The 27882-nt window shown below is 42.3% G+C and overlaps 10 protein-coding genes across 21 annotated transcripts; 5 read left to right on the forward strand and 5 right to left on the reverse strand.

The window, feature by feature from the left end:
* The first annotated feature begins 529 nt into the window (after positions 1-529).
* Positions 530-4949, forward strand: LOC100121966 (rac GTPase-activating protein 1). Its single transcript, XM_001605517.5, has 9 exons — positions 530-796; positions 1362-1564; positions 1673-1824; positions 1907-2321; positions 2407-2582; positions 2668-2791; positions 3085-3615; positions 3700-3893; positions 3976-4949. Exons 1-9 carry the CDS (start codon positions 712-714, stop codon positions 4037-4039), a joined length of 1944 nt encoding a protein of 647 aa, XP_001605567.1. The 5' UTR covers positions 530-711; the 3' UTR covers positions 4040-4949.
* LOC100121949 (GATOR complex protein Iml1) lies at positions 4180-27795 on the reverse strand. Of its 12 annotated transcripts, XM_008218797.4 has the most exons (23): positions 27683-27795; positions 27175-27319; positions 14824-15219; positions 14148-14745; positions 13874-14070; positions 13253-13796; positions 12721-13170; positions 12507-12638; positions 11589-11597; positions 10650-10867; positions 10374-10576; positions 10128-10302; positions 9847-10047; positions 8921-9016; positions 7144-7250; positions 6615-6740; positions 6344-6551; positions 6168-6276; positions 5851-6093; positions 5618-5778; positions 5376-5544; positions 4988-5304; positions 4180-4835 (listed from the first exon to the last, which is right to left on the reverse strand). In XM_008218797.4, exons 3-23 carry the CDS (start codon positions 15178-15180, stop codon positions 4638-4640), a joined length of 4818 nt encoding a protein of 1605 aa, XP_008217019.1. In that variant the 5' UTR covers positions 15181-15219; positions 27175-27319; positions 27683-27795; the 3' UTR covers positions 4180-4637. The 12 variants fall into 12 exon arrangements, 10 of the variants coding, with proteins under 10 accessions (XP_008217019.1, XP_016844786.1, XP_008217020.1 ...); XM_016989297.3 differs by lacking the exons at positions 27175-27319; positions 27683-27795 and adding an exon at positions 15357-15799 and having other exon boundaries at positions 7144-7214; XM_008218798.4 differs by lacking the exons at positions 27175-27319; positions 27683-27795 and adding an exon at positions 15357-15799.
* Positions 17188-17696, forward strand: LOC116417690 (histone H2A-like). Its single transcript, XM_031932121.1, has one exon. The coding sequence runs from the start codon at positions 17274-17276 to the stop codon at positions 17649-17651; it is 378 nt and encodes a 125-aa protein (XP_031787981.1). The 5' UTR covers positions 17188-17273; the 3' UTR covers positions 17652-17696.
* LOC100114321 (histone H4) lies at positions 18579-19043 on the reverse strand. The gene has a single exon (XM_001607504.4). It carries the CDS (start codon positions 18945-18947, stop codon positions 18636-18638), a length of 312 nt encoding a protein of 103 aa, XP_001607554.1. The 5' UTR covers positions 18948-19043; the 3' UTR covers positions 18579-18635.
* LOC100114173 (histone H3) lies at positions 19110-19714 on the forward strand. Its single transcript, XM_016989305.2, has one exon. It carries the CDS (start codon positions 19246-19248, stop codon positions 19654-19656), a length of 411 nt encoding a protein of 136 aa, XP_016844794.1. The 5' UTR covers positions 19110-19245; the 3' UTR covers positions 19657-19714.
* LOC100121870 (histone H1-like) lies at positions 20586-21466 on the reverse strand. The gene has a single exon (XM_001605427.3). It carries the CDS (start codon positions 21243-21245, stop codon positions 20592-20594), a length of 654 nt encoding a protein of 217 aa, XP_001605477.2. The 5' UTR covers positions 21246-21466; the 3' UTR covers positions 20586-20591.
* Positions 22613-24673, forward strand: LOC100114259 (histone H2A-like). The gene has a single exon (XM_032600763.1). It carries the CDS (start codon positions 23904-23906, stop codon positions 24279-24281), a length of 378 nt encoding a protein of 125 aa, XP_032456654.1. The 5' UTR covers positions 22613-23903; the 3' UTR covers positions 24282-24673.
* LOC100680293 (histone H2B) lies at positions 22763-24512 on the reverse strand. The gene has a single exon (XM_003424425.5). The coding sequence runs from the start codon at positions 23625-23627 to the stop codon at positions 23253-23255; it is 375 nt and encodes a 124-aa protein (XP_003424473.1). The 5' UTR covers positions 23628-24512; the 3' UTR covers positions 22763-23252.
* LOC100114289 (histone H4) lies at positions 24855-25816 on the reverse strand. Its single transcript, XM_031932123.1, has one exon. The coding sequence runs from the start codon at positions 25590-25592 to the stop codon at positions 25281-25283; it is 312 nt and encodes a 103-aa protein (XP_031787983.1). The 5' UTR covers positions 25593-25816; the 3' UTR covers positions 24855-25280.
* On the forward strand, positions 25838-26591 carry LOC100114136 (histone H3). Its single transcript, XM_001607558.4, has one exon. The coding sequence runs from the start codon at positions 25849-25851 to the stop codon at positions 26257-26259; it is 411 nt and encodes a 136-aa protein (XP_001607608.3). The 5' UTR covers positions 25838-25848; the 3' UTR covers positions 26260-26591.
* Positions 27796-27882: the final 87 nt, after the last annotated feature.

The following is a 27882-nucleotide window of genomic DNA, read 5'->3' on the forward strand; positions in this document are numbered from 1 at the left end:
CTGGCGGACTGTACACGTGCGCCGATGCGACGCTGCCTCCCGCGCTGGCTTATGTATTGGCTATCGTTGTGTGTGTGGGGCAGGATTCTACATAGATTTAGTCAGCTGCTATAGGGAGGCTAGTATCGATAGGGAATTGTTGATTTGGAGGGTTGGATGTGTAATGTTCGTGTGCGATATAAAAGTTTTGAGTCGACGATATTATAATTATTGACGGAATTACAAACTTTTTATTTCTACAATTTAATCATTATTATGTGAATAACGAGTACTGCGCGTACCAACGCTAACAAATTTTAACATTATGTTCAAACATTCAAAATCAAATTTTAGGGACAGTTTGCATAATTACAGCGCATACCGCAGTATAAAACTTTAACACGACAAAAAAATCGTTCAAAACTCGCGCTCATCCCCTAGCGGCTTCACCTCGAACCACACCGCATTCCCCCCCCCCCAAAACAAACATGTCGTCGGCGGGCCGCCTCGCGATTGGTCCAATTCGAAAAGCATGCTAAGCGGCCGTTCCGTTGGAAAAAAGCGAGCGGCGTTCTGTCAACGGATCGAGAGAGAGAGAGGGCGTTTGAATGCCGCCGCTACTGATGTGCTAAACATCAACCGTCCCCTCGGTAACGCGCGCGATCGAGGCGGTAATTCGCGTGTGCGGTTAGTTTTTTCGTTTGTCTAATAATCGACTTCGTGTTCGCGAGGATGTCGTCGTCCCTCTCGGTCCTGGCGAGCTACGACGAGCTCGTCAGATGCACCAATGTCCTGGTCAACGGTTCCTGCGAGGGAGGTTAGTGCGCCGCCGCTTTGGCGTTTCTTTTTCGATTTGCCGAGCACTCTTTTGACATTTTTAAGTGCTGGTGTGGTTTTTTGGGCTTCCTTGGCCTTCGAATTCGAGTAGAAAAATTGAGGTGGTGTGATTTTGTCGGGGATGGAATGCCGGGCGGACTGTTGGCCGTCAGTTGGCATTCGAAGCGGCTGTTGCCTCCATTTTCAAGTTTGGTTTGTGTATGAATAAGTGTTGGATAAATGCCGTTTAGAAAGTATGTTTTTTTTACGAATTTGATTTAGAAATCGAGCATGCCGAAATTAGTATGTATGGATTGTGGATATAGGTGTTGTTGAATGAACGTTGATATATGTGTGTACATTGCCAACATGGGAGTGTGTCATATACTATTCATTTATGACTTTATTTGATACTGAGAAGAAAAGAAGTTACGGAGCCTCTGAAAATGAAAAGCTTTTGGTCAGAGGATTCCAAAGCAAAGTGCTTTTACACTCGTCGACATACTTTTCTGTCATCTTTTTTATGAAATCGTAACTCTGACTTAAGGAAGCCTTGTTCTTTTTAGAATTTCTACAATTCGCAATTAATCAAGAGGAAATGCGCCAGAAGTGGCTAGCTTCTGTGCAAGAGTGCCAACGTTTACATTCTGCTTTGGAGAAGGCTCACGATGAAGCAGCCAAACTAGAGCACAAAGTTAGCCATGCCAGGCGCTTACTGGATGAAGAGAGGAGGAGGCGGAGAACTGCTGAAGAACAGCGCAATGCATCTGTAGGTTTTTTGATAAATAAGCTCTTTAATTTGAGCATGATAAGCCTGTAATACTCTGTACAGTACGTTTTCTTTCAAAGCCAACTTTTAAATTGATTTACGTTTTAGGAACGACAAATCACTTTGGTGAGAGATCTTTTGCTCAATGACGGAGGTAGAAACCTGAATGATGAAACCAGAGAAAAGCTTCAATTTCTTAACAACACAACTCTCAATGGACGGCATAGCAACAGTCACTTCAAAGACCATCTTCATGACAAGTAAACATTTTTTATCCAAATCTCAATTATTTTTTAGAAATCTTCACTATAAATGAGACCTTAACATTGATTTTCAATTTAGACTGAACACAATAACGGAGCTGGACTCCACTGGTTCTCTGCTAAGTGATAGCTGTTTCTCCAAATCCGAAGATGATTTGGACACAAGCATCATACTCCAGCAGAACCACAAAAAACGGGAATGGAAGGAGCACCGGCCCAGCGGCGAGTATGTGATCAACAAGAGGCGCAGGAGCGCCCTACAAAAGGCCGTCGATCTCAACAGTTCAGACAGGATAGTGGCTACTACAACCCTTGTGATGCCAAAGGATGGCGCGATCACCGCGTCTTCAGTCATCGAGGCCATCCCTGGAGATGAGAACAAGGATCCACAGCACAGCACCTCGTCACAACAATTAAACAGCTCGCGCAAGAGGCGAAAGAGTGCCGAACGCAACAGCAAATCCCGTGGCGGTCAAATGGACAAGGATCCTATCGTAAGTCCGATTCAGAATTCTAATCGTTGCTTTGCTTTATTCTTGATGGTCAGATATTAACTTCAGTTTTTAATGCATTTTTTAGCCCTCAGCACCGAAAGCGGAAATAATGACATCGAATTCCGATTCAGAAAATTGTTTCAAACCCAGTCCAAACATCGGCGGCTATACAATAAGTACTAAAGCTTCTTCCCGAGGTCACAATTTCATGGAGAAGAATTATGTGATAAAACCTGAAGTGTGTACACCCTGTGGAAAAAGGTAAAGTGGAATGTGAAAATACGACCTTCTACCTCACTTACTAAATCGTTGAGAAGCAGGCATAACATTTTTTAAATAATTTCAGAATTCGTTTCGGTAAAGCTGCTATCAAGTGCAGAGATTGCAGGTCAGTATGCCATTTGGAGTGCAAAGATCTCGTGCCACTTCCATGTGTCCCAACAGGAAATACCCCACTTCGCGGGATGACGGTACGTGATATTTGAAATACCAGATAAGATACTCAATGGACTTGAACTTAACTGACTTCTAACCGACTCGAACGGACGATTAGATAGTGTATTTGTAATTATTCGACTAATAAATTTTACTTTCAAAATAATTTATTTATTTTTTTTTATTCATTGGTTTAAAAAAAACATGTTCATTTAACTTTATTGAAAGAACTGTTTTTCCAAACTTGCGCAAGATAAAATTAGTTAATTTTAAACATATTGAATTTCAAAAGCATAATAAATTTTATTAATGTAAATCTCTCCATCAGGGAACAATCGCTGATTACACCCCGAGGATGCCACCAATGGTTCCTTCACTGGTAGTTCACTGCATCAACGAAGTCGAGTTACGCGGTATGAACGAGCAAGGCCTGTATCGCGTGAATGGCGGCACTGCCGATGTCAAGAATCTTAAAGAGAAATTTCTGAGGGGTCGTGGTGCACCCAATTTGTCAGAGGTCGACATTACTACTATCTGCTCGACTCTTAAGGACTTCCTGCGTTCATTGAAAGAGCCTCTCATAACTGTTGCACTTCTTGACGACTTTGCCCGAGCGGCAGCCATTCGCGACAAGCAGGATGCCGACGCCGCGATGTATCAAGCTATCTCGGAACTACCGCAACCCAACCGCGACACTCTAGCTTTCCTCGTTCTGCATTTACAGAGGGTCTCTAGCAACCCCGAGTGCAAGATGCCCATCAGTAATCTTGCCAAGGTATTTGGACCAACTCTTGTGGGCTACAGTTGTCAGCACCCATCGCCATCGTCCATGCTCTCGGAGACGAAGAATCAAGTAGCGGTAAGGGAGATTCTTATTAAATATTCTGGCTGCGCTTTCATTAATTTTTTTCTTCAATTCTATTGACATAGTTTTTTTTTGCAGATCGTAGAGAGTTTACTGAACATACCATCTGATTATTGGGCAAATTTTGTCAACCCTGAACAGTTGAACGACATCGGCACGCCCAAAACATCACGATTAGATCTGAGACATACGCCTTCTACAGAATCGCTTCCAGCGTTAAAACGTACAGCTACAACTACAAAAGGATTTTTCCAAACACCGATCAGTTCTTCGTAAGTTGCAAGCTAAATAAAAAAAATAATCACACTTGAGTTGTAGCGGATGATTTCAAGCAAGTTTTCTTTTTTTTTACAGAAAATCATTCATGAAGAAAAACAAGAAATATTTTGCAACACCGCCTTCGAAGCAAACTTATTGAACAAGTAGACTGTTTTCTATTTGCTCATTTTTAGTCACTAGGTGCATAGAATGTACTTTATAAGCACTCTCTTAAACGGATATAAACGTTTTGTTTATAATTATTATTATTTATATGGCTTTCAAAAGAAGAAAACGATATTTGCGTAAGATATCTTTTTTATTATTTGACTAATATGTATATTTTCAGTACAAAACGTTTTGTTGTTATTATATCATTTTAAAATGTATTGACTAATCGAGGTATAATATAAACAGTATGTACTTATTTTCTCAATGCCTCATTTTAGTTTGTACAGAATAATACGTATCGCGTTCATAGATATAACAAAGTTAACAAAAATAACAACGCTTAACTGTATCAACTCTTTAACAAAAAAAAAAATCGACAAAGGGATGTACAAAAGCCTTGCAGGCTTGGTAAATGTAATCCGATGGAACATGTCAGAGTCTTGCCTGCTTCCTTCAGAAGAATTAATTTAGTTTAAAAAAAAATGTAATGTAAACAATGTAGTTCAATCGCGCAGTCTCGTTTGCTCAGTAAAGAGTAGAAAAGCGCATTTGCGTGATCACGAGTAAGGAACAAGTTCAACGAATCATCATTTTGCATTTGTACAGAATTTTTCTTTGAGCTCCCAGCACGATTCCCAGAATCTCTTTAGGCGATTGTCACCGTTCGAACAGAAGTGCCTGAAGTCTTGAATGATCTTCTTTTGAAAAAGTTCGTCGCCGGTGCTCGTAGTGGGATACTTCCACTTTCGGCTCAGCATGTGATTCCACGACCACAGGAATCCCATCTGAAATATGACATTTTTATATTTAAACGTAAACATTATTTTCGCTAGTGAATGTTTCAGCGATGTCAATTATTTTATATAGTGTACCGAAATAAAAGATTAATCAAAGAAAAATTTTCGACACTACTCCGGAACTGATTTTTCCCACTCACCCGTCGATCCATGCTGTAGTCATCCTTGTTCTTGCCGCTTACGTGCCTGGTGATGTATGCTTCATGCGGACTTGGCTGTTCTGCGTGCACGGGATACCTCTTCTGGCCTGCGCTGCGTCGGGTGACACTAGTGCCCGTGTGTTGTCTTGGTCGCGGATTCATCGTCGATGGCACGAGAATAAAAGCACTGCCGGTTACGTGCACATACTGATGGACGTTCTCGTTGCCCTCGACAAAGCAACGCAAGAAGCCGAAGCGCTGCAGAATCGCCTCTTGAAAGAGGAAGAGTCGCTGGGCGTACGTGTCTTCCCGGAACTCTATGGCGTAAAACAAGCAGGTAAGTAAATTTTCACGATCAAGCGGAAGAATTGATGAAAGTCTGGCTTACCGTCGAAGAGATATCTTTTGCCGGCCATGAGGCACTCAGTGTCAAGAGGAATAAAAATTGGTCCGCGCAATGGATCACTTTTTGTGGTGAACGGCAGTGCCAACAAGTCGCTTGGAATCGGTATCATCTGGATTCCGCAACTCTGAGCTTTTCGCTGCCAAATAAATATCTGCGAAAGGAAAACATAAGATTTAATAGAACCATAAATAACGCGTACAACAAAAATCATTCAAATAACTTACGAGATCGGCTACTATACTACCCGATGCAGCCACCCACTGCACGACTAGTTCGTAGGAATGGTCCGGTTTGTAGATTGACTGGTACCTCAGGTGTCCCCACTCTATTCTATCGCTCTTATTGTTGATGTCGATGTCGAGATGAGTATGTTTGTACATAGGTACTATAAAACAGATGAAAAATCATCAGCGCGAATCCACACGAAAATACAATAAAAATGCACCAAAAAACTTACACGTCCAATCTCTCTCGTCCGTGACGTCGGACAGATCCAGGTCATTTCTAAGAAAGACGGGAACGTTGGATTCGTCTATAGTATCACAGCTGGGAATCGTTATGGGGTGAGTTATGTTCGAGTGTAGATTCGAGGAACTGTTAGAATGAGGCTCGCACCAGCCTTTGGGAGCGCGCATCTCCACCTCGACCCACTCATTCTCGAAGCTCTGCAAGTCACCTAACGGAGGCGAATAGTCGCTACCTACAATCACGTTGAAATTCAAGCTAAACGCGTTCATGGAATGAATAATCCATCGAACTACGATCAATCCTTACCTTTCTGACTATCCTTGTCTAGAACGATATGATACAGATAGAAGCCGAGAATGAACGGCTTGGAGAAGTCGCCGGACGCGTGGCAGATGAGCTTCTCCTGGATCATTCCCTGCAATCCAATACACATCACAATAGTATCTATTGATTTTCTCGAATCAATTCGACTATTAACGAACCTTCATGATGTTGATGGCAGCCTCGACGGTGACGCCGCCTTCGATGTGAGAGTTGAGCCACTGGACAGCGTCGGCGCTGACGAAGGTCTGGCTGGGCAGCGACGGGTGCTGCGTGAGAAAACCGACTCCTGATTGCGGATGACGCATCGCCTCGAGGATCTCGCTGTACGGGGCTGTGCTCTTGATCTTCGTCACTTCTGTTGCGACACTGTACGATGAAATTAAGAGAAATGTTTATACTCGTCAGAATTTGCATAAAAAGTCAACTTACTTCTCGTCGTTAATCTCCAAGTGATCCTGCTGCTGTTGTTGCTGCTGCTGTTGCTCGATCGACAGGGGCAGTACAGCTTCACTAGCCGGTGACACTCGACCGCGATCCATCACCTTCGATCCTGATCTGTGACGTTCATCAAAAGCAAAAAATTTTAATTCAAGCTACTTTAACTCTGCTAAGTGTCGGTCTTTACAATCATTTACCTATGCGCAAACGTACAGCTAATAAAGTACTTACGATGCAAAAGTTTGTACAGGGCTTATTGTTGCGTAAGAAAGAAGCGAGCGAGCTTGAGAGATTTTGAAAAGTGTGCGAGTGAAAAAATAAATGGGCGATCGACGACATTCGTTTCTTTCTTTTGGAGTTTTATGTACAGAGAGACTGGCAGAAATTTGACGTTGACGTATTGGCAATATCGACCCTCGCAACGTCCAAATTTGTACCAGTCGCAGAAATGCGTTTTTTGTGTAGATAGTGTAATGCGATAAAGGAAAAATAAAACGCGAGAGAGAATATAGAGACAAACCTGCATGGTATGTGGCGAGGAGTGTCGAGGGAAGTGCGAGCAGCCGCAGATGCATTCACTACGTGCTTTTCCTGTACAAAGAACCCCGTCACTCTCTCACGCACAACCTTCATGAAAAATGAGTTGTTTACAGTGAAACAGATATTTTTACAGAGGATACAGTAAAAAAAATTAAATATAATCATTAACAAAAAAAAAAAAACAAAAGATTAAAGATAATTTAATGTATGGTATCAAGGAAAAAGTCGGTAACTTTTTCCTTGAAGGCTGAATAGTAATCGTTAGTTTTTTCCGAGTATAATCGAGTGTTAATATATTAGAGGTATTATAACTAATTAATGCGATGCGTGATGACAGCTGGCAACTAAATAAACAAAAGGAAAAGAGAACCCAAGTTCAGCAAACGAAGGCGGGGCTCATACATTGCAATCTGCAACCTTAGCTACAAGTGCATAGAAAAACATAAGTGACTTAACCACTACAAAAAATCTTATAAACGCTATATATTTTTCATTCATCTGTGATCTAATTTGATTGACTGCCGATTGCTCAAACGAGACCACCTATGATTGAAGAAGTCGTCCATATTCGCAAAAAGAAAAACAAGTTAAAATTACAAAATAATAAAGCACAAAAAAATTCATCCACCATTCATCCTGCCACAGAAATAGCACCGTCTGCATAATGAAAAGCCACCCAATAGTGCAGAAGCTACCAGAGCAAAGTACAGTGCACAATAGCCCGAAAAAAAGAGTCAAAATCACAAATATCATAAATATCCAATCTGCAAATAACACACGCAGCGTGTGGAACGATATCAAACCTTGGTCTAGGCTTCTCGGGTAGGCGGTTGCTCCCGAGTCGTTCCCGGAAGGGTGAGCTACCCACGAGGCTGGTCTGCGTTAGCGGTGCGGGAAAAACAAAAAAAAGACATTTTTCTTTTGATTCCACTCGACGCTTGGGAACGTGGTTTTGCAGGTTCTTAACAGAGAGCTCGGAGCTCGGGGATATACGATATATTATTACATATAGTGTATTATATAAGAGCCGCTGTGCAAGAGTTGGACAGTGAACCCTCTGCGATTTCACTGCATGGTGTTATACAATTGTTATCATCAATATCAATATTATTATTATTATTAATGTTATTATTATTGGTGTTATATATTATTACTTTTTACTATGTATAGTAACAAAGTGACGACGACAACGCACCACGCGTAATTATACAGCAAGCTCTGGCTAAGGATTTTTCTTTCTTCAAAGCTCAACGATTATACGCCAAGTTTCATTCCGTAATATGAGAAGAATCGTCAAACTTTGAAACTCACGCAAAACAAAGAGAGCAAATCAAGCGAAAAATTGAGAAAAAAAACGATCAATGTGACGTGCATATGAGTCGTGTAAGTATAACTCCATATGCACAATAAAAATTTAGACAGTCCACAGCTCGTGTTCATTGCCCGTGCAAACATGAGATGTGGACTGACTAATTTTCTTCTCGAGGTACGCATACTATTTTTCCTCACACTACTACCCAAGTGGTATACTTGTGGCGCATGTGTGGGGAAAACGTGTGTAACACAGAAGTGTACTGCGGTTCAGATTCGTCTTAAAAACACCGGAACAGCGATAACGGCAACAACAAAATAAAAACAGAAATTATACTCAATTCAAAAGTAATCTTACGTAATAAGATCATAAAGTAACCAGCGCATAAAAGTGAGAAATGAGTTGCGCGAAAGGGTGTCGAAGTGATGGGCAGCGAGAAAAATACCTGGTTAGTGAGGGATACCAGGCTCGTGCTGTGCCTGCGTCTGGTCAGATGAGAGGCAGGATCTCTCGGGGGTACCCCGCCAAAAGCTGTCGGGCTCTGAAACACATCATGCTGACTCTCGGCCGACCCTGTGTGTCTGTGTGTCTTTCTCTTTCTCTCCTCTCAGGTTGATTTTTGCTTTATTTGCCTAATTATAGTAGATTTGTGCGCAGACAGAAGAGCGACAACCCGTTTTCGCATAGCTAGGTCGTGTATGACTTCTACAGACGCGAAGAGTGTATAGGGATCTGCTTATGTTAGTCTTTTAGTTTCGTGCATTGACTCATTCTCACAAAAACGGAGCTTCTTTCAAACATAGCTGTGAGTAACTTTAAACTCCAAAATCGTGCACCTTAATTCGCGAGGATTGTCGCTCCTCTCTATCGCTCCCATCTGTTGCAATAAACATTTTTCAAAGGTTCGTTTTAAGCGAAACCTTTAAAAATTGTGATCACAATGAAAGATGAATAAATAATAAAGGAATAAATCAATTATCGATGCGATGCTACGCACAACTATATGAATGTCGCGTGTCCCGAACGGTAACTACATTGTTGTTAAACAAAATTATTGTTTATTAGCATGTAAACTACTACTTCTATTGTTATTGTTCATTCTCAAGTAAGCAGCACGAGGTATTATTGCAAAATTAGTGCTTTGGGCCGAGCTCTCTCATGCAATCGGCTCGACCGCGACAGTGCTATATATGGTCAAGATGTACAAACGACAACAGCAACAAAGAAATTCAACAATTTTCTCACGGTGTAATTAATAAAAATCGACAACGAACACAACAGTGAGAAAATATTATTTTTCGTATTCTTCCTGAAGAGATCGAAATTCATTTTACCAGGTTCTTTCTTTAAATTAAAAAGTGCATGAAATACCCAATTTTTGTTCGGATGCGGTCGACGGATCTTGTTGAGCCATGTCTCGATGAAACGAAGGAAACCGTCCATCGACGTGGTTTGTTCCGCCGATGTAGATGGTGTGTAGATGTCACAGTGAGGCGAGCCCTCAAGAATCTTACGCGTTGCTTGGTTGTGCAGCGGTAGCAGGAACACCCGGAACCTCCAATATTTTAACGCCTATACAATATTCAAAGAAACTGAATGACTCGCTGTTAAACTTTCAACCACTTTGACAATTAACTACGAGCGGTTTTTACTTCAACTAGAGCGAAATCAGTGTCACCCCTCGTGCATATATAGTGGTCCAAATAATTCCAGTTGTAATTCTCCAGCTTTTCCGTTGTAAAGGAGACCCAAGAAACTTCGTAGGTGTCGTGATGTGGTGCGTGAAATCGATACCGATAGTGAATGTTGAACGGTGGATACGGATGCCTAAAAACAATATTTGCAATCATCGGTATACTCCCGAAGCAAATACGGAAACCTTTCGCAATGACACATACCTTGGTCTATATCTGGTAACACTGATAGAATTTCCACAGAGCGAGATCTTATGAAATATCCTTCCTATGCTCAGCAGATACTCCTCCTTGTGTTCCGAGTCAGTCTGTCGTCCTCTCATTACGGAGCTAATAGGTGGTACCGAATTCGAGCCAGGTGTCGAGATCTGGTTCTTGTTCGGCGGCAGAATGATCAGCTGAAATCCCTGTATTACAACATAAAACGTATTATTAGTTCAATTGATGACAATAATAATATCACAGAATGACCAGACGCACCTGAGCCAGTCGCTGAGAGACGAGCTCTTTAAAGACTTCGGCAGTGGACAGCGGTTTGCGATAAATCGCGCGTTGTTGGGCAAAGTCTGCATTGACATCATCTGGCAGTAGATTGTAGTCCGAGACGACGTAGTCGTTCTGCAAGCTCCTCTTGTCCGGGAAGTAGTCGGTCGTGATCGGCAAACACGCAGAAATCGTCAGCGACTTCCAGTCGACGCCTACGTTCGTATTTTGTTTTGTTCGAAAAGCAACAGATATAGAAATTTGCGTGAGGTGAGGACCAGAATTTTCGTGCGAAATTATGTTATGTATACACTTCGCGATTGTCATAATACATAATACATGTTTACAAATTTATGTGCAGTTATCTCGTATATCTTCGATATATATCGACAGAGAACGTTCTTTTTTATTATTGCGACTATAATAGGTGAATCAGTCGAGTGAATGCTGACAGAGAGACAAGCGCATGCAAATAACTTAAAGGTGATTTGTGATTATGTACTCACGCGTCGAATCGTGTACTTTAAAGTGAAATTTCATAAACGTGCGAAAATACAGGAGAAAGTGTAGTTACTTATTGAACGTGTTGAAAGATTTTTGTACTGTACAGTTAGTTACGAGTTTACAATTCTGTTCCAAGGAGACAAAAGTTGTAAAAACTAGTAACAAAATATTAATTTTGAAAAAAAAAAGATTGTCTCCGTGAAGTTCTACTGTGACATTCATGCACTGATGAACAGGAATGTCGAAGCGGACAGGTAGGCATCACAAAACGATAGATATATAAACAGGTCCGAGTGAATTATATAGGCTTTTCTAGTAAGTGAGGCTGAGCAGAGCCTTGAATAAAAAAAAAATCATCAGAATTTGCTTTCAACGTATAGTATATACCATAACCGAACGAGCAAACCCCTCGGTAATGTATGTGTCGCTAACCTATGATCGCTGTTTAAATTGTGACATCATAGTCGTACATCGAACACGCATCGATACATCCAGCGTTGCATCCCAAATAGAACGTACCACAGCATGGAAATACAAAGTAAACAAGTATATATTATTTCCAAAATCTAATCGTACTGATCCTCAAAAAAATCTCTGCAAAATTTTCATTCGCCATGAAGAAAAAAAAAGAAAACAAAAATCATCGATTTTCAAAACCGTAAGTATACTTTTGCATTAAAAAGTAAGTAGAAAAAAAATAAAAATAATAGTTTGATCTAAATAAAAATTTTTGAGAAACTTTTCTGCCTTGAGCTTTATTCAAGAAGGATCACTATGTTTAAAAAGAATCGTAGAATATATGCATTTGAGATTGTAAAATGAATATCGCCGATGCGTCACATCTATTTTGTAATATATCTGATATGATTTATTTACAGAATTTAAATTTAAAATATCGAAAAATAATAGTCTTTAATAATGCTGATATCGTGATGCTGTCAATGAAGTAGATTAGCGTAAGGACACACAAGAAGCGAGCGTTATGAATAATGAACCAGAAAAAAAAAATTCCATCGAAGAATGAAATGCCAAAGATACTGTCCTGGTCCGCACTATCTACTACCAATGAATCCTTTCATTGCAGTATCTTCAGCAAACCATTCTACGATCTTCGTACTCAATTCCATATCGATACAAAAACCATAGTTAAATTATAAAAAAAAAATGTCCTTCCAGAGCTACATTGCTTCACTTCCTGTTAATTTCTCCGCTGCATGCCATTCTCATGACGCACTCGACGAAACATTCGAGTTTATTGTGATAAGATATCGTATAAATAAAAGGTAAATTACTTTTTTCACATGTTTATCCAGATATTTTTATAATGGCATTATGGTAGAGAATACGTACCCGTTGTGAGAGCTGGTGTCCATTCCTGTTCACCCGTGGCACCCCAGAGCAGTGTAAGACTCTTTGAGCCGCTCGTTCTCTTGTCGACGTTGTTCGTCAATTGAAGATTCATGCGGGATTTGCTTTTGGAATCTACCAAATTTTTATTTTATCAAAGATAATACTTGTGTCAATCGTGCAAGATCAATGTTAAACAGCGCAAACTGTAACTTACTTTCGTTGAAACAAATCTGTGATACCGAGCGTGACATGGACATCGTGGCGGAGCAACTCTGCTCGGTTGGCGAGCTGCTGAGCACCGACGTGGTATCTGCAGTTGCACTACTCTGCTGGGTCTCGTTAGCTCGTTCTTGCTTCTGTTGAGCAGCAGCGGGTACTGCCTGATAGTGATGCTGTTGTATGAGAACGCCAGTTGGGCCCTTAGGGAAGATGTGGGTCCAGCGACGCCTGTTGCTCGTCAACTTGATCGTCACGTGCGACGGGTCGAATGGATTGATGAGTGCGCGACTTGGACGATGTCCGGTGGCTGGTTGGTGCGCGACGGAGTTGGTCGGGCTACCTGCGCTTCCGACTACTGGTCTAAAAGGCGGAGAGATCTCACCGTCGGTTACGTCACTCTTCAGAGATGTCCGCGAAACCGCTGCTATGCCAGAGATATTTTTGTCTGAAAATTCATGATATTGTTTGAAACTACGAATGAAAGTTTAATTTCTTACGGTGCACTTTATTAAAAATAAGTAGCCCACCAGTAACTTCACTATTAGATCCATTACTCGTGACAGGCTCAGTTTTTGATGATGGGATCGATATGGCAGCGCTTCTCAAGCTCGAATTAGACGCAATCACTGATAGTGAGGAAGGATGACTCTCGGGTGGCGGATGATGAATATCCGGATCAGACATCTTTCTCTTCAAGAGCTTCAGTGCTTGTGCGTTATTGTGTGTCTCCATACAAACAACGCTCGTCTTCTTCGTTCTCGTCGACACCCGCTGTAGGCCGGACGTATGGATAGGCGGTAGCTGAAAGACCTGCGCGTCATAGGCATCGTAATCGAAAAACGAGTTGTGGAGGTACTCGCGAGTTTCTTCTTGCAAGATTCTGCCTTTATTGTTGAGTATTTTTCCATTACTTTTTTCACTGGAACACTTAGAAACTCGTTGCGGCAGTTTTATTCGAGGGATAAACGTCGAATTAGGTATTTTTTTGTTGGTTGAATAGAAACTCAAGTTGATCCAGTGAGGCATGCTGTAATCGTCTGGGACATTCATAGATGAATCTTTGTTGTGAAACTGCGAAGACAAGGTTATTAGTGAAACTTAGGATAATCATACAAAAAATAATGCAAATATATTATGCAAATGCATACCTTTAACAATGGCACTGCATGGAGAGGTTGTTCTCCAACGCAGACCAAATCACTGCCAACACCATTGTCAATGATTCTTTGCTTCGTAACGTTTGTTAGTTCTCTATCAACTTCAAAAACGCCAACTCCTGGTGTGATAACAACTGACAGTTGACCCGTTCTGTCAAAGCTACGATCCAAGTAGTGTTTCTCAAAAACTAAAAAGTCAAAATAGTTTAGATTTTTGTCATGAACAAAATGAATTAGATTATAGAAACAAAATCAATAATTTTACCATTCAGTGACATATTTAATACTTCCAAAAAATTTCCCTGTGCTGCTGTAGAATTGGTTGCTTTGGGTATTATGATACCAGGTTTTTGATGATACTCTAAGACAATTTTTTGGTAATCTGTGAATAGCTTTCTCAGCTGCACAAGCACATTACTCCAGTCTTCATAACGCTCATTCTGGACTGCTACTCTATAAAAATCTTCGTAGAACCTTCCCCTATAATCTTGTTGTAGGCACTCACGCATGTAATTAGGAAACTCTTCAAGGCTGGTAGCATTGTAAAAAGTTCTTGAAAAAAGAACAATTGTGACTTCATGATTGCTACCATTTTTCTTCCACTTTTGAAACAGGTCAGCCAAAAATCCATTGACAGCTTTTTCAAAATAAAGATCACCATGAATATCAAAATCCCACATTTCTGAACTCATCTGAATGAAGAGATAGACCATGCTTGTGGATGAACGGAACACAACCTTAGTATCATCCGTTATCACACCACAAGCTACTCTATCACCTTGTGACCACATTTCATACACTTGACATCGTATGCTACTGCCACAAAATTCTATCTTTTTATTCATATAAACACATGTGTTGACCTGAGAGAAATAAAATTTCATTATTTTAATGTTTCATATAGATTTTCACCATATCTCTGAATTATAAGTCAACTTTACCAAGCTATTCTTCAGTCTCCACATTTCACTGCGACCCATGTACTGGTCTTTGAATGTTAGTTCAACAGAATCCAAAGCTACATCATCGGGATTAACAACATTCATGTAGACATCCCCAAAGGTTCGAAGTTGGAACATAGAGGCTATGTTATATTCAACGCTAATCGTCTCTCTGCCTTGCAGGTCCTCCTTAAAAGAAGTAACCTGAAGGAGGAGACGACTGAATTCGTCATCAGGATGGTATATCTCAACGACATCTCCAGTTTTTATGCCAGGATAATCCTTAGGATTGATAATAAGGTCTTCGACACAGAAGTTTTTCTGGTGAACGATAAGCTTGAACAGCTTCATTTTCATTCAGACCATTCTAATCCTAACAAAAATTATACACAGCATCTAAAAAAAAGAGAATAGTATGAACACATCACACACGTAACCATAGTCAAAAATTTTTCTTCAGAAAATAATAAATGCATCCCCGGTATATAAACTAGGACAAAGTTATTCAAAGTAATTAATTCAAAAGCACTTACAATGTTGCTCTCTGTATCTAGACAGTAGACACTGTTGTTGGCAGTGCTACTGGACACACTGGAATCTGACAGATAACAGTTGTGTTTCGTATTTTTACGCTGCTATCGTTATTACACGCGCCGTCTTGAGAAGCAAATGTATTTTTTTAACTTCGTAGAAAATATTTATAAGTAGCTACGTAGATGTGTTTGTTATCTTAACGCATTCATGATCATGAATCTACGCAACGCACATATTTACAATGGCCTAACCTAACCACGAATGGAGCCACGATTCTCAAAAAATGCTATTGGTTGGTAGTACTGCTTGTTTGTGTACTATTTTCGAGTTTTCGGCAACATATATATAAGACTTGGTATAGAAGGACGGTCAGTATTGGCGCCGGGGTCCCATTTTGAAATACACGTATAGAGCCTATACTACACTATAGCTGTCCCCCAAGACTGCATAGGAGAGACTTACAGCACACACTATAACTGTCCCCCAAGTTTTCGTCCCTTCAATTTAACCCGTGACCGTTCGTCTATACCAAGTCTATAATCGTTGTTTTGGGGGGTAACCCGTTTATATTCAGGTTTTCTTCGAGTTTTTTGCTTTGATACCATATTCCGAGACCCCCGTCCATTGCCCGCTAGTTTTAAGTTATTTATATATACATCAAATATCATTTGAATTGGAAAATGATCGTTCGGAATAAGTGGCTCGCTGTTTGCAGCAAGTATAAATTTAAATACAGGATGCAGGTACTTGGTTTAAGTGGAGGGAAGTTTTTAAATAAATAAAATATTTTCTATGAAATTTAATTAGCTGTAAAACCAAAACGAGCTTCATTATTCTTTCTATACGCTTCAAATATAGAGCCGTACATTAAAAATCGCTGATTGAGGAAAAATGATAAAGTACTGGCCTGATATACGTACAAGTTAATTTTGGCTTATTAATTCTATAGGCTACATAGTTTAGCCAATGCTACGTATATACATATACCCATCAGATTAATACTGGCTATCGGTAGTGTCAAGTTGAAAATAATGGTCTCAAAAATATTTTTTTGAAAATGTTTTGGTAATTTGAGATTTTGTTGCATCCAGATTAAATAAAATTATAGTTTATTATACAGTCATAAATACATTTGGAGGAGTAAGAGATATGATAAGTCTTTATTGCATAACGATAATTTGTTTTACGTTTAAAAAATATTGATGGCCCTGAGAAGGGCCGATTGGTTTTTTTTTGTTTATGATTTTTGTCAAGTGATCCAATTTACTTGGAGCTGGTGTACTTGGTGACGGCCTTGGTGCCTTCACTGACGGCGTGCTTGGCCAGTTCACCGGGGAGCAGGAGCCTGACGGCCGTCTGGATCTCCCGGGAGGTGATGGTCGACCTCTTGTTGTAGTGGGCCAGTCGAGAGGCCTCGGCGGCGATGCGCTCGAAGATGTCGTTGACGAAGCTGTTCATGATGCTCATGGCCTTGCTCGACACGCCGGTGTCGGGGTGGACCTGCTTCAGCACCTTGTAGATGTAGATCGCGTAGCTCTCCTTCCTGCGCTTCTTGTGCTTCTTCTTGTCGCCCTTGGTGATGTTCTTCACGGCCTTGCCGGCCTTCTTCACCGCCTTTCCGCTAGCCTTCGGTGCCATTGCGAGAGATGCGTTATTCGGCTGTATTCGGGATACGTTCGAGAAACGAGTGATGCCCCGCCGAGTCGGCGCGCGCCTTATAAAGCAGGCCGCGCAGCTGCGCCGAACGAAGCTCTTCGCTCGGGCCCCCCCCCCCCCCCGCGCCTGCATTTCGGAGCAGCTGCAGGCCGTTTCGGAGCAGTCCCCCCGAAGGCTATTTAAGGGCTGCGCGCCGAGAACGGAGCGTCATTTGGTTTCGCTTGTGAACCAAGTTCTTTACTACACTACTCTCAATCATCATGTCTGGACGCGGCAAAGGCGGTGGCAAGGTCAAGGGCAAGTCAAAGACCCGCTCCAACAGGGCCGGACTCCAGTTCCCCGTGGGCCGCATCCACCGACTGCTGAGGAAGGGCAACTACGCAGAGCGCGTGGGAGCCGGTGCGCCGGTCTACCTGGCCGCCGTGATGGAGTACTTGGCCGCTGAGGTGCTCGAGTTGGCCGGCAACGCCGCCCGCGACAACAAGAAGACGAGGATCATCCCCCGGCACCTCCAGCTGGCCATCCGCAACGACGAGGAGCTGAACAAGCTCCTCTCCGGAGTCACGATCGCCCAGGGTGGTGTGCTGCCCAACATCCAGGCGGTTCTTTTGCCCAAGAAGACTGAGAAGAGCTCATAAGTTCTTTCTTTTTTTGCTCGAACCTTACAAACAATCGGCCCTTTTCAGGGCCACCAATATTTTTCTAACGTAAAACACAACATTTTGTTAAAACAATAATTTTTATGAATATATTTTATTACATTAAGGTAATTACGTACATGATATACGCTATTCATGTGAAATATCTTAGTTTTCTTGGAAACGGAAATATTTTAATAATTCTTAAAAACAATTTTTGACATGACGCGACTATCCACCAGTTTATGACGCGAGCCATTTTTTGTATCAATCAACCTTTCTGCGCTCTACTCAAAATTAGAAACTACATTTTTCTTTGTCTGCGGCACGTACGCATTTAAAAAAAGTTTTGATTTTTACATTGAATATTTTTTATATCTTTAAACAAAGTATAAATGCTGTGTCAAAGTGTTGGAATACTAGTATAGCTAGCGCTCTACCGTTACTTTTATGTCGTAGCTTAAAGAGCTACAGGCCCCTCCGCCTTAGTTGGTTTCGGAGCTTCCAAATGAGTGGATGTGAGAAAATAGAGTGACTTACTAATAAAGAAAATAATTGGTTGGTTGCAAATCATTTATTCATAACCTTGGATCTATATTAATCTCCGAAACAAAAAATACTTACGGCAGGTCCGCTTAATAAGTAAAAAAAACCTCGAAAATACGCCCGCGCATAACATAAAATTTGGTGTGCACCGATGAGAGCTGAGTAGATTTTTTGACCTCGTGTGGTCGCGGTATACAGTCTGTGCACGTATACACCCTCGCCATCGTCGGGCTCATTCGCCTTGATTCGTACTGCAAACTCTATACACTCGGTCTAAAAAAGTTCACTTTGCGCCCTTGGTAGATATACTAATTTATATGTGCTATGAGATGTTTAAGTTGATAATTAAGTGAATAGAAATTCCAACGTTTAAATATTTGGTGGCCCTGAAAAGGGCCGATTGTTTTAAAATCGTCAATGAAAGGGGGAAGGGTGAATTTAACCGCCGAACCCGTAAAGGGTGCGGCCTTGTCTCTTGAGAGCGTAGACGACGTCCATGGCGGTGACGGTCTTCCTCTTGGCGTGCTCGGTGTAGGTCACGGCATCGCGGATGACGTTCTCAAGGAAGACCTTGAGGACGCCGCGAGTCTCCTCGTAGATCAGACCGGAGATACGCTTGACACCACCACGTCTGGCCAGACGGCGGATGGCGGGCTTGGTGATGCCCTGGATGTTGTCTCGCAAGACCTTGCGATGCCGCTTGGCTCCTCCTTTTCCCAGACCTTTTCCTCCCTTTCCACGTCCAGTCATCTTGGCTTACGGAAGAGTAGAACTGCTGTAGTCGACTGCGAACAGCGAAGTGATGCCGTTGCTCGAAAATCCTGCCCCTTTTATAGGCAAAACGTAGACATTCCCCCTCCAGACTCGCAATACACTCAGACTGCTGAGCCTCGAGCAACCCCTAGTGTTTCCCCTTCCACAACTACGTGCTCTGCCTCTTTCGGAGCAGATGCCCTGTAGCATATAAATAGAAGCGCCCCAGCAGGCAGAACATCATTCTTGTTCCACAAGTTCATTCAGACGCTTCAATCGATCTATCTCTACAGCAATGGCTCGTACCAAGCAGACCGCTCGTAAGTCGACCGGAGGCAAGGCCCCGCGCAAGCAGCTGGCGACCAAGGCTGCTCGCAAGAGCGCCCCGGCCACCGGCGGAGTGAAGAAGCCACATCGCTACAGGCCCGGAACCGTCGCACTCCGTGAGATCCGTCGCTACCAGAAGAGCACGGAGCTGCTGATCCGCAAGCTGCCCTTCCAGCGCCTCGTGCGTGAGATCGCCCAGGACTTCAAGACCGACCTGCGCTTCCAGAGCTCGGCTGTGATGGCCCTGCAGGAGGCCAGCGAGGCCTACCTCGTCGGCCTCTTCGAGGACACCAACCTCTGCGCCATCCACGCCAAGCGCGTCACCATCATGCCCAAGGACATCCAGCTGGCTAGACGCATCCGTGGAGAGCGTGCTTAAATTCTAGCACTTTCCCTTTCTTTTCAAAAAACAATCGGCCCTTTTCAGGGCCAACAAATATTTCATACGTTGGAATCAATTATTACAATTAAATCTAATTCTCGTCCTCATTATATTAAGAAAGTACCATCGGTAACAGATTCAAAAGTGAAAATCGCTTGAAATTTAGGCCCCAACTTGGTTAAAAATTTGAAACCCTTGAGATAACACGTTGTGCATTTACAAATAAAGTAGTATATTGTGTACCAAGGGCGCAAAGTGGACCTATTCAGACCGAATGTGAAGATCGTAGTATGAGCTAAGGGCGAAGAAGCATGAGCATTGTGAACACCACATTTTTTGTAACGCATTCATTGATCTCTCTGTTTTTGGCATATTAAGCGCGAAAAACGCGAAAAAATTCCTTTCCGAGAGGCTAGGAATGAAGCAAAAAAGTTGTGGAGCTCATGGCTACAACAAAGATTTTATAATTTTATTGTGTTTCAAACAGTACTATAAACCACTTTCTAAAGCGAAAAAAGTTCCTTAACACTATTTTCTTGATTGTTCAAATTCAACCAAAAACTAGAAATCGATCAACGGCTTGAAAGAAAAGCCCACTATAATAGATATAAATTGGCTAGCTATGCAGTTTTAGAGCCCTATATTCCTTTGAGGCGTACACAGTGAGGGAAAAATCACGTCTGGTTATCGGGATATCGATCGAAACGATAAAATATCATAAGGTTTAATAGTTAAGTGACGCGATAAGTCTCGATCAAAGATACTGCGCGAGCATGCTTATGATTATACATTGGATGTGGATCGTCAGATTGTATTATAATTAATATGAGCAATTTATTTGTTCCTCGTTTGAAAAATATGGTAGCCCTGAAAAGGGCTGATTAATGAAAGATACTGGAAATAATAGGCCCTGAAAAGGGCCGATTTTTAATTTACTTTTTTGCTGCGGCCTTAGGCTTTGCAGCTTTGGGAGCGGCCGCTTTTTTAGGCTTTGGTGCCTTGGGCTTCGCAGCTGGTGCTTTTCCTGCTGCTTTTTTCGCCTTTGCTGGTGACTTGGGCTTCGTAGCTTTGGCTGCTTTAGGTTTAGCCGCGGCTTTCGGCTTCTTAGCGGCAGCAGCTGGTTTTTTAGCTGCAGCAGCTTTTTTGGCAGCGGGTTTCTTGGTCGCGACCTTCTTCTCGACAGCTGGTTTCTTCGCAGCAGGCTTCTTAGCTGCCGGTTTCTTGGCGATCTTCTTCTCGCCCTCGGCCTTGGCAGCGAGCTTGAATGAACCAGCAGCTCCGGAGCCCTTGGTCTGAACGATGGTCTTCTTCTCGACCGCGGATTTCAGGAATTTCTTGATGAAGGTCGACTGCTTTTCTACGTCGACTTTGTAGGAGGCAGCGATGTATTTCTTGATCGCCTGGAGGGACGATCCCTTCTTGTCCTTCAGAGCGGTGATGGCAGCCAAGACCATCTCACCCGCCGGAGGGTGAGTGCGGGGCTTCGCTGGCTTCTTGGCAGCTCCAGTTTTCTTTGCCGCTGCGGTCTTCTTCGGCGATGGTGTGGCTGGCGCAGCCGGGGCGGTCTCTGCTACTGCGTCACTCATTGTAGATTGAGAATTGGAGGTCAGATGAGATCAATGCTTCTTCTTTGACGGTAAGTCGTGGAATGGCTCGGACTGGTAAGTATGTCCGATTTTAGCTACTGAGCACGGACGTCGGAGAAGGCCTTGGTCGTTTCGACGCGGTTAAAGCATCGTTTCGTGCTTCAATTTTTACCGATACTTTTAATTCTCTTTTGATTTTCAATGTCTCCATTTATTGAAATTGTTTTAAATAAATTAATACTTCATCAGTAATTATTAATCTATTGTTTTCAAAACTTAGAAACTGAAATTCCTACTATTAATGCAGTTATTCGGCATATCATTGTCGTCTCGTATTTGGCCATCGCTCATTTTTCGTCATAAAATTGTTAATTTTGTTGCATTTTGCAAAAAGAAACTAAAATTCCTTCTTGAGCAATAAACCTTAAAAAGTTATTCGGGATATTTAAAGTGAATTTTATATACATAATTGAATTTAAATAAATATAAATATAGTTTTAGTTTTCAAAACGCACAAGAAATCTTCAATCAAAGGATTTTTATCCTTTTAGCAGTTTGGCAATGCTGTGACGCATATGATCAAGCAATTTAATAAATCTATGTTGAAAAAAAAATAATTATCACTTTTTTATACTTTATTAGCTATCATCGATGATATTCTGATCCCTGGCATATGTATATATAAATTGGTTTGGCATATGTATATGTAAATTGATCATTGGCATATAATATACATCGTCGCTCTCTACGAAGACTAGCACGTTTTAAAGCCCTCTGGAAGAGTAGTACTTTTCATTTTTCGTCGCAAAGACTAACACTTTTCACTCGTTTGCCGCGAAGACTATAGCACTTCTCACAACTTTGCCGCGAAGACTAGCACTTTCCACAAAAACACTAGCGGTTTCGGGGCTTCATGCTTAAAAAATTGATGATATTTATGAACGCCAAAGTGGTACATAGTAACATTAACATGCAGAGTCAGCTAGTAAAAAAATTATTAAATTATCATAAGTTTTTCTCATACTACAAAGAGCATTAGTTTGAGCCATAAAACGTGCTACTTTTCGCGACAAAAAGTGAAAAGTGCTAGTCTTCGCGGCAAACAACGAAACATACTAGTCTTCGACGCGAGTCTTGAAATCTACTACATTTGTAGGGACCGACGACATAATATGTAAATATATGCATATGTATATTCTGTCTTTAAATTATAATTAAGAATATTAATACAAGAAGTATTTTTGTAACACAAAAAAGCTTTATAACAAGCTCAACTTAGCTGCATAAGGAAATATTGGTTTTTCTGGAATGATATACAATTTAAAAAATTGTTATAACTTATGAATCTTGGAAATTTTATTGTCTCAAACCCTGGTCAAAATTGATGTCATTTTAGAAAGCTAGTAAACACTTCGTTTAACTAGATATGGGCAAGAAATTAGCAAACTTTTCGATTGTCAAGCTCTCCCTGCGATCCCACCACCGCTCAACTGCGTTAGCGTGCACCATCGTTTTCGGTTCAGATAATCATTTTTGTAAAACATGAAAGATTTTCGCATCTTTCCTACCTATTAATTGGGCAAGAAAGTTTCCAGCTTTTTGAAAAAGCGTTGATTTTGATGTATTTATATTATTTATTTATTATTGACAAAAATACGGTGTGCATCCAGGGCTAGGTGCACTGCTTTTATAGACAAACTTGTTGTTACAATACCAATCATACTATAAATATTTTAAGTATAAAGTTCTGCTAAAAATTATGTAACGATTAAATGTTGACAAAAGCGTACAATAATTTCAAGCATATATATTTAAACATAATTAATAACTAATGCTGTAAACTTTTCATTAATAATTCAGATTTCAAATATCATTTTTGTAGCACTATTTTTCCAAGTAATATAAAAGTATTAACTGTAATTATAATTTGTTTAACGTTTTAAATTATTGTTGGCCCTGAAAAGGGCCGATTGTTTAGAATTGTCAAATGGTCATATCGCATCCAATTTACTTGGAGCTGGTATACTTGGTGACGGCCTTGGTGCCCTCACTGACGGCGTGCTTGGCCAGTTCACCGGGGAGCAGGAGCCTGACGGCCGTCTGGATCTCCCGGGAGGTGATGGTCGACCTCTTGTTGTAGTGGGCCAGCCGGGAGGCCTCGGCGGCGATGCGCTCGAAGATGTCGTTGACGAAGCTGTTCATGATGCTCATGGCCTTGCTCGACACGCCGGTGTCGGGGTGGACCTGCTTCAGCACCTTGTAGATGTAGATTGCGTAGCTCTCCTTCCTGCGCTTCTTGTGCTTCTTCTTGTCGCCCTTGGTGATGTTCTTCACGGCCTTGCCGGCCTTCTTCACCGCCTTTCCGCTAGCCTTCGGTGCCATTGCGAGAGAATTGTATTTCGACTGTATTCGGGATACGTTCGAGAAACGAGTGATGCTCCGCCGAGTCGGCGAGCGCCTTATAAAGCAGGCCGCGCAGCTGCGCCGAACGAAGCTCTTCGCTCGGGCCCCCCCCCCCTCGCGCCTGCATTTCGGAGCAGCTGCAGGACGTTTCGGAGCAGTCCCCCCGAAGGCTATTTAAGGGCTGCGCGCCGAGAACGGAGCGTCATTTGGTTTCGCTTGTGAACCAAGTTCTTTACTACACTACTCTCAATCATCATGTCTGGACGCGGCAAAGGCGGTGGCAAGGTCAAGGGCAAGTCAAAGACCCGCTCCAACAGGGCCGGACTCCAGTTCCCCGTGGGCCGCATCCACCGACTGCTGAGGAAGGGCAACTACGCCGAGCGCGTGGGAGCCGGTGCGCCGGTCTACCTGGCCGCCGTGATGGAGTACTTGGCCGCTGAGGTGCTCGAGTTGGCCGGCAACGCCGCCCGCGACAACAAGAAGACGAGGATCATCCCCCGTCACCTCCAGCTGGCCATCCGCAACGACGAGGAGCTGAACAAGCTCCTCTCCGGAGTCACGATCGCCCAGGGTGGTGTGCTGCCCAACATCCAGGCGGTTCTTTTGCCCAAGAAGACTGAGAAGAGCTCATAAGTTCTTTCTTTTTTTGCTCGAACCTTACAAACAATCGGCCCTTTTCAGGGCCACCAATATTTTTCTAACGTAAAACACAACATTTTGTTAAAACAATAATTTTTATGAATATATTTTATTACATTAAGGTAATTACGTACATGATATACGCTATTCATGTGAAATATCTTAGTTTTCTTGGAAACGGAAATATTTTAATAATTCTTAAAAACAATTTTTGACATGACGCGACTATCCACCAGTTTATGACGCGAGCCATTTTTTGTATCAATCAACCTTTCTGCGCTCTACTCAAAATTAGAAACTACATTTTTCTTTGTCTGCGGCACGTACGCATTTAAAAAAAGTTTTGATTTTTACATTGGATATTTTTTATATCTTTAACAAAGTATAAATGCTGTGTCAAAGTGTTGGAATACTAGTATAGCTAGCGCTCTACCGTTACTTTTATGTCGTATAGTTTTGTGTCGTAGCTTAAAGAGCTACAGGCCCCTCCGCCTTAGTTGGTTTAGGAGCTTCCAAATGAGTGGATGTGAGAAAATAGAGTGACTTACTAATAAAGAAAATAATTGGTTGGTTGCAAATCATTTATTCATAACCTTGGACCTATATTAATCTCCGAAACAAAAAATAGTTACGGCAGGTCCGCTTAATAAGTAAAAAAAACCTCGAAAATACGCCCGCGCATAACATAAAATTTGGTGTGCACCGATGAGAGCTGAGTAGATTTTTTGACCTCGTGTGGTCTCGGTATACAGTCTGTGCACGTATACACCCTCGCCATCGTCGGGCTCATTCGCCTTGATTCGTACTGCAAACTCTATACACTCGGTCTAAAAAAGTTCACTTTGCGCCCTTGATACAAGATATACTAATTTATGTGCTATGAGATGTTTAAGTTGATAATTAAGTGAATAGAAATTCCAACGTTTAAATATTTGGTGGCCCTGAAAAGGGCCGATTGTTTTAAAATCGTCAATGAAAGGGTGAAGGGTGAATTTAACCGCCGAATCCGTAAAGGGTGCGGCCTTGTCTCTTGAGAGCGTAGACAACGTCCATGGCGGTGACGGTCTTCCTCTTGGCGTGCTCGGTGTAGGTCACGGCGTCGCGGATGACGTTCTCAAGGAAGACCTTGAGGACGCCGCGAGTCTCCTCGTAGATCAGACCGGAGATACGCTTGACTCCACCACGTCTGGCCAGACGGCGGATGGCGGGCTTGGTGATGCCCTGGATGTTGTCTCGCAAGACCTTGCGATGCCGCTTGGCTCCTCCCTTTCCCAGACCTTTTCCTCCCTTTCCACGTCCAGTCATCTTGGCTTACGGAAGAGTAGAAGTGCTGTAGTCGACTGCGAACAGCGAAGTGATGCTCTCACCGGGTGAACGGGACCGTTTTATGGGCCCCGCAAGCGGATTCCCTTTCCCCGTGCAGGCCAGGCGAGCTTCGCTTCCCCCTCCACAATACCTCGCGACACACGTGGGACCTTGCACCCCTATAAGTATCGCCCTGCAGGGCAGCCGGACTATTCTTGTCTCGTTTCTCGGAACGTCACGTACATTCTCTACCGTAATGGCTCGTACCAAGCAGACCGCTCGCAAGTCCACGGGAGGCAAGGCCCCGCGCAAGCAGCTGGCGACCAAGGCCGCTCGCAAGAGCGCCCCGGCCACTGGCGGAGTGAAGAAGCCCCATCGCTACAGGCCCGGAACCGTCGCCCTCCGCGAGATCCGTCGCTACCAGAAGAGCACGGAGCTGCTCATCCGCAAGCTGCCCTTCCAGCGCCTGGTGCGTGAGATCGCCCAGGACTTCAAGACCGACCTGCGCTTCCAGAGCTCGGCTGTGATGGCCCTGCAGGAGGCCAGCGAGGCCTACCTCGTCGGTCTCTTCGAGGACACCAACCTCTGCGCCATCCACGCCAAGCGCGTCACCATCATGCCCAAGGACATTCAGCTGGCTAGACGCATCCGTGGAGAGCGTGCTTAAATTCTAGCCCTTTCCCTTTCTTTTCAAAAAACAATCGGCCCTTTTTAGGGCCACTAAATATTTCAAACGTTGGAATTAATTATTATGTGTAAGCTGAGTAATAATCGAATGGTATACAATTATCTCTACTTCATTATTCTTTACTTATAATTACTTCAAAGCCAAAAAAAAGTTTGTAACAGACCATGTAACTGATATAGCACTTTGCTGTCATACTACTTAAATACATTAAACTTTCCCTGATACGATAGCAATTGCAACTAAATTTGTCTGATGGACTATACTTATGGACATAAAAATGGTAGCCACTACCATATAAGTGTGATTACGTATTAAAATTAGATATATGGGATGAATTTCAGGACTGATATATCCACTCGTTGAAGACAGATAGTACCTAGTTGTTGCCGATTTAATTTAAAAAGTTGGTGTGAAAAGCAATGCATAACATGTACACTTAATGTACAAACAAGTATAATACATGAAATGTGACTATTCTTCTTTTTTTTGCGCATTTAAGTGTTAGCTTTATAAATTTGATACAGCAAGAATGTCAAGAAAAGATTTTAAAGGATGTTCTAATTAAATGTTCAAGTTCAATATTTGTACAATTTACTCAATTTTATGGATTAAAAAAATGCAGCGTGCGTCTCTTTTAAAATTTTCATTTGTGACAGTTTAATATACCTAACTACTAATAGTTATTAGATAAAAGTAAATAATATAGGATTGCTCATTTTTTAAATAAAAATTTTGAAAAGCGCAAAAATCATAAAATTTGTATTATCTTAAGAACACTAGTGTTGATTTTTTAATAGAAGTTGCATAAAAAATGCACGCCTACAACATTACACATTGGAGGCTATCACAAATAAGTATTTATAAAAACCCTTGCGTTAAAAAGCTTGCACTGACCTTCAATGTCTTCAAAAATACTGTTATAGGACTCTCAATTGTTGCAGGTCCACCTGACACTGTCCAAATCTTTCAAACGCCTGGCTAGTAGTTCCATTCTTCGTCTCGATATCCTTTTTGCTAGCATCATCGTCACTCGGTATTTCTAAAAAAATAAGACGACGGTTTACTCACACCGAAGCCGTGTGTGTAATATAATAACATAAAATGATAACATGCCCGTGCGAAGCTAAGCGTTGGCGGCGCGGCCGGCCGCAAAACACCACTGACCACTGCACGACCTAAAGGTGCGATCGCCGATTCGTTGACTATGACAAACGACGGTCAACGGAGGCGGCGTTGCCGAATTTTCCGCGCATTTTGTGTGCCCCTGATAGTTTTAACCTATGACGCCAACGGAAAAAGTGGACGATCGAAGACACTCGGCAGTACGAAATACACACCCTCGATTCTGAGAAGCGCGATAACGGTCGGTGTAAAAACACGAGAGTTTATGTGCAGTGCTTACCTCGTCTCCGCAGAAGGTCCGCAAAGTAGTCGCAAGCGATGATGCACTGATAGTCCTCATAACTGATCACTCGCATTCACCTGCCGCCTCCGCTCCCGCTGACGACGTTCGGCAAACTGAAATTTTTTTGCGACTAAAAAGACGGTTGACAGTTCGTCGTTGCAGGTGGCGCGCGAGTAAGTTTATATATACCTATATTA

Source organism: Nasonia vitripennis, chromosome 5, assembly GCF_009193385.2.
Source record: "Nasonia vitripennis strain AsymCx chromosome 5, Nvit_psr_1.1, whole genome shotgun sequence".
Taxonomy (NCBI): Eukaryota; Metazoa; Arthropoda; class Insecta; order Hymenoptera; family Pteromalidae; genus Nasonia; species Nasonia vitripennis.

Excerpts from the sequence above, each read along its gene's own strand:
- LOC100114321 (XM_001607504.4), bottom strand. The coding sequence starts at position 18,947 with ATGACTGGACGTGGAAAGGGAGGAAAAGGTCTGGGAAAAGGAGGAGCC.
- LOC100121870 (XM_001605427.3), bottom strand. The coding sequence starts at position 21,245 with ATGAGTGACGCAGTAGCAGAGACCGCCCCGGCTGCGCCAGCCACACCA.
- LOC116417690 (XM_031932121.1), top strand. The coding sequence starts at position 17,274 with ATGTCTGGACGCGGCAAAGGCGGTGGCAAGGTCAAGGGCAAGTCAAAG.
- LOC100114289 (XM_031932123.1), bottom strand. The coding sequence starts at position 25,592 with ATGACTGGACGTGGAAAGGGAGGAAAAGGTCTGGGAAAGGGAGGAGCC.
- LOC100114173 (XM_016989305.2), top strand. The coding sequence starts at position 19,246 with ATGGCTCGTACCAAGCAGACCGCTCGTAAGTCGACCGGAGGCAAGGCC.
- LOC100680293 (XM_003424425.5), bottom strand. The coding sequence starts at position 23,627 with ATGGCACCGAAGGCTAGCGGAAAGGCGGTGAAGAAGGCCGGCAAGGCC.
- LOC100121966 (XM_001605517.5), top strand. The coding sequence starts at position 712 with ATGTCGTCGTCCCTCTCGGTCCTGGCGAGCTACGACGAGCTCGTCAGA. Across the intron at positions 1,565-1,672 it reads AAGAACAGCGCAATGCATCT|GAACGACAAATCACTTTGGT; the intron begins GTAGGTTTTTTG and ends TTTACGTTTTAG. Across the intron at positions 3,616-3,699 it reads AGACGAAGAATCAAGTAGCG|ATCGTAGAGAGTTTACTGAA; the intron begins GTAAGGGAGATT and ends TTTTTTTTGCAG.
- LOC100114259 (XM_032600763.1), top strand. The coding sequence starts at position 23,904 with ATGTCTGGACGCGGCAAAGGCGGTGGCAAGGTCAAGGGCAAGTCAAAG.
- LOC100121949 (XM_008218797.4), bottom strand. The coding sequence starts at position 15,180 with ATGAAAATGAAGCTGTTCAAGCTTATCGTTCACCAGAAAAACTTCTGT. Across the intron at positions 14,746-14,823 it reads GGAGACTGAAGAATAGCTTG|GTCAACACATGTGTTTATAT; the intron begins GTAAAGTTGACT and ends TATTTCTCTCAG. Across the intron at positions 6,094-6,167 it reads AGACAAGGATAGTCAGAAAG|GTAGCGACTATTCGCCTCCG; the intron begins GTAAGGATTGAT and ends ACGTGATTGTAG.
- LOC100114136 (XM_001607558.4), top strand. The coding sequence starts at position 25,849 with ATGGCTCGTACCAAGCAGACCGCTCGCAAGTCCACGGGAGGCAAGGCC.